Consider the following 2241-nt stretch of genomic DNA (forward strand, 5'->3'; position numbering starts at 1 on the left):
CGCAGGGCCGCGCCGCCCCATCCCGGCTTTGCGGCGCCCCGCTCCCCTGCCCTCCCCTTCGCTGCTTCCTGGGGCCGGGCTGGGACGCTTCCCGGGGCCGCGTGTGCCGCAGCTCAGCTGGAGCTCCTCTATCCCCGGGCAGGCTCCCAGCTGCTCCGGGAGCTGAAGAAGATGGACGACAAAGCGCTGCTGGTGGAGGTGCAGCTGCTGGAGAGCAAAACGTACCACGCGCTCAGCAACCTGCCCAAGGCGCGGGCTGCGCTCACCTCCGCGCGCACCACGGCCAACGCCATCTATTGCCCCCCCAAGCTGCAGGCTGCCCTGGACATGCAGTCAGGTACTGCGGGGAGCTCGGCACGGCGCGGTGCTGCGCTCACGGGGGGCCGTGGGCAGCCGTCGATACCCGCTTTGCCCCCCCTCGCCCAGGGATCATCCACGCGGCGGAGGAGAAGGACTGGAAAACGGCCTACTCCTATTTCTATGAGGCGTTTGAGGGCTACGATTCCATCGACAACCCCAAAGCCATCACGGCCCTCAAGTACATGCTGCTCTGCAAGATCATGCTCAACGCGTACGTGGCGTCGCTGCTGGGAGAGGGGATGGTGGGACGGGGCCGCGTGGGGATGCGCGCGGCTGTGGCTCAGTGCTGCCTTCCTTCCCACAGCCCTGAGGACGTGCAGGCGCTGGTGAGCGGCAAGCTGGCGCTGCGCTACGCAGGGAGGCAGGTAGGAGCGCTGCTCTGTGCAGCTCGTCCTGCTGTAGGGCAGCGCCTGTCACTGCTGGGACGCCAGTCCTCGCTCCCGCTGCGTCGGCTGGGCCCCCTTCGCCCCACTGCTGCGGATCCCCGCAGGTGACCGCTCCTTTCTTCCCCTGCAGACAGAGGCACTGAAGTGTGTGGCGCAGGCCAGCAAGAATCGCTCGCTGGCGGACTTTGAGAAGGTGAACCTGGGGAGCTGCAGGGCTGGGGGCTGCGGTGTCCCACGTGGGAGCCCCTCGTGTTCACGGGGTCACCGTGCTGTGCTCGCTGATCCCCTCCGTAGGCGCTGACGGATTACAAAGTGGAGCTCCGGGACGACCCCATCATTAACACTCACTTGGCAAAGCTGTACGATAACTTATTGGAGCAGAACCTGATCAGAGTCATCGAGCCCTTCTCCCGAGTGCAGGTCAGTTCCCAGCAAGTGTTCCACGGGGCTGCTGCTGGGGGGTCCTGCAGACCTGCTGCACTCCGCTCCCCTTCCGCTGGCACACAATGGGAAGGAGCAGCCCCTCCTGTGGCAGGGCAGGGGTGAGGCCGCAGCCATCTGGGGCCCTGCGGAGTGCGTGTCAGCCCTGCAGCGTGTGTGGGTCTGGGCCCTGCGGGGAAGCCTCGGCAGCCCTTGCCCAGAGGAGCGCTGCAGCTGTGCCATTGCTCTTACAGATGGAGCACATCTCCGGCCTCATCAAGCTCTCCAAGGTAAGGGCGGCCCTGGGGGGCACCTCCTGTGTCAGGGGCTCAGCTACAGCACAGCTGTTTGTGCCATACGTGGGGCCGCCCTGCCCCGCTGTGAGTAGGGCAGCACCAGCAGCGTTTCCCAACATCTGTGTGCTTCGTTTCCAGGCGGACGTGGAAAGGAAACTCTCACAGATGATCCTGGACAAGAAGTTCCATGGTGAGACCCCACGCCGCTGCCCTGGGGTCCCCTCCTGCCCCTCTGCACCCCTCAGGCTGCCCACGGAGTGGGGTAACTGGGTGTCGCTGCCGCTCCATTAATCTGGGGCGTTAATTGCTCGTTAATCAGCGCTCGGTTCAGTGCTGCCGAGGTGTGCTCAGCCCTCCTGCCAGCCCTACGGCAGCACTCTGGCTGTGCTTTGGGGGCACCCGGAGCCCTTTGGCGCCCGCTGACTGCAGCTCCGTGCCCCGCAGGGATCCTCGACCAGGGCGAGGGCGTCCTCATCATCTTCGACGAACCCCCCGTGGACAAAACCTACGAAGCCGCCCTGGAGACGATTCAGAACATGAGCAAAGTGGTGGATTCGCTCTACAACAAAGCCAAGAAGCTGACATAGGTGAGAGGAGTGCAGCCGCGCTTCGAGGAGCGCCCCGTGCCCCCCCGCTGACAGCCCCTCCTGTCGCGCAGAGCCGGCCCTGCGCTGCCGTGTGTGTGTGTGACGGGAGAGTGAATCCTTTAGGAGACGTTTTGTTCCACTTTTCGCTCGGAAAGTTTTTAATCCTCCCCTCCCGGTGCTGTTCCTGCGGTG

General features: G+C 64.9%; 1 protein-coding gene across 1 annotated transcript in view; it reads left to right on the plus strand.

Annotated features, from left to right (window-relative positions):
• Positions 1–2241, plus strand: part of PSMD11 (proteasome 26S subunit, non-ATPase 11) — a 4596-nt gene extending 2355 nt beyond the window's left edge. The window contains exons 6-14 of the mRNA XM_010726679.2: positions 143–337; positions 427–571; positions 665–725; positions 877–939; positions 1041–1166; positions 1421–1456; positions 1601–1652; positions 1907–2049; positions 2121–2241. Of these exons, the coding sequence (XP_010724981.1) occupies positions 143–337; positions 427–571; positions 665–725; positions 877–939; positions 1041–1166; positions 1421–1456; positions 1601–1652; positions 1907–2049 (821 nt within the window). The 3' untranslated portion in view covers positions 2121–2241. The remainder of the gene's footprint in view (positions 1–142; positions 338–426; positions 572–664; positions 726–876; positions 940–1040; positions 1167–1420; positions 1457–1600; positions 1653–1906; positions 2050–2120) is intronic.

The sequence above is a fragment of the Meleagris gallopavo genome, unplaced genomic scaffold (genome assembly GCF_000146605.3).
Source record: "Meleagris gallopavo isolate NT-WF06-2002-E0010 breed Aviagen turkey brand Nicholas breeding stock unplaced genomic scaffold, Turkey_5.1 ChrUn_random_7180001849602, whole genome shotgun sequence".
NCBI lineage: Eukaryota > Metazoa > Chordata > Aves > Galliformes > Phasianidae > Meleagris > Meleagris gallopavo.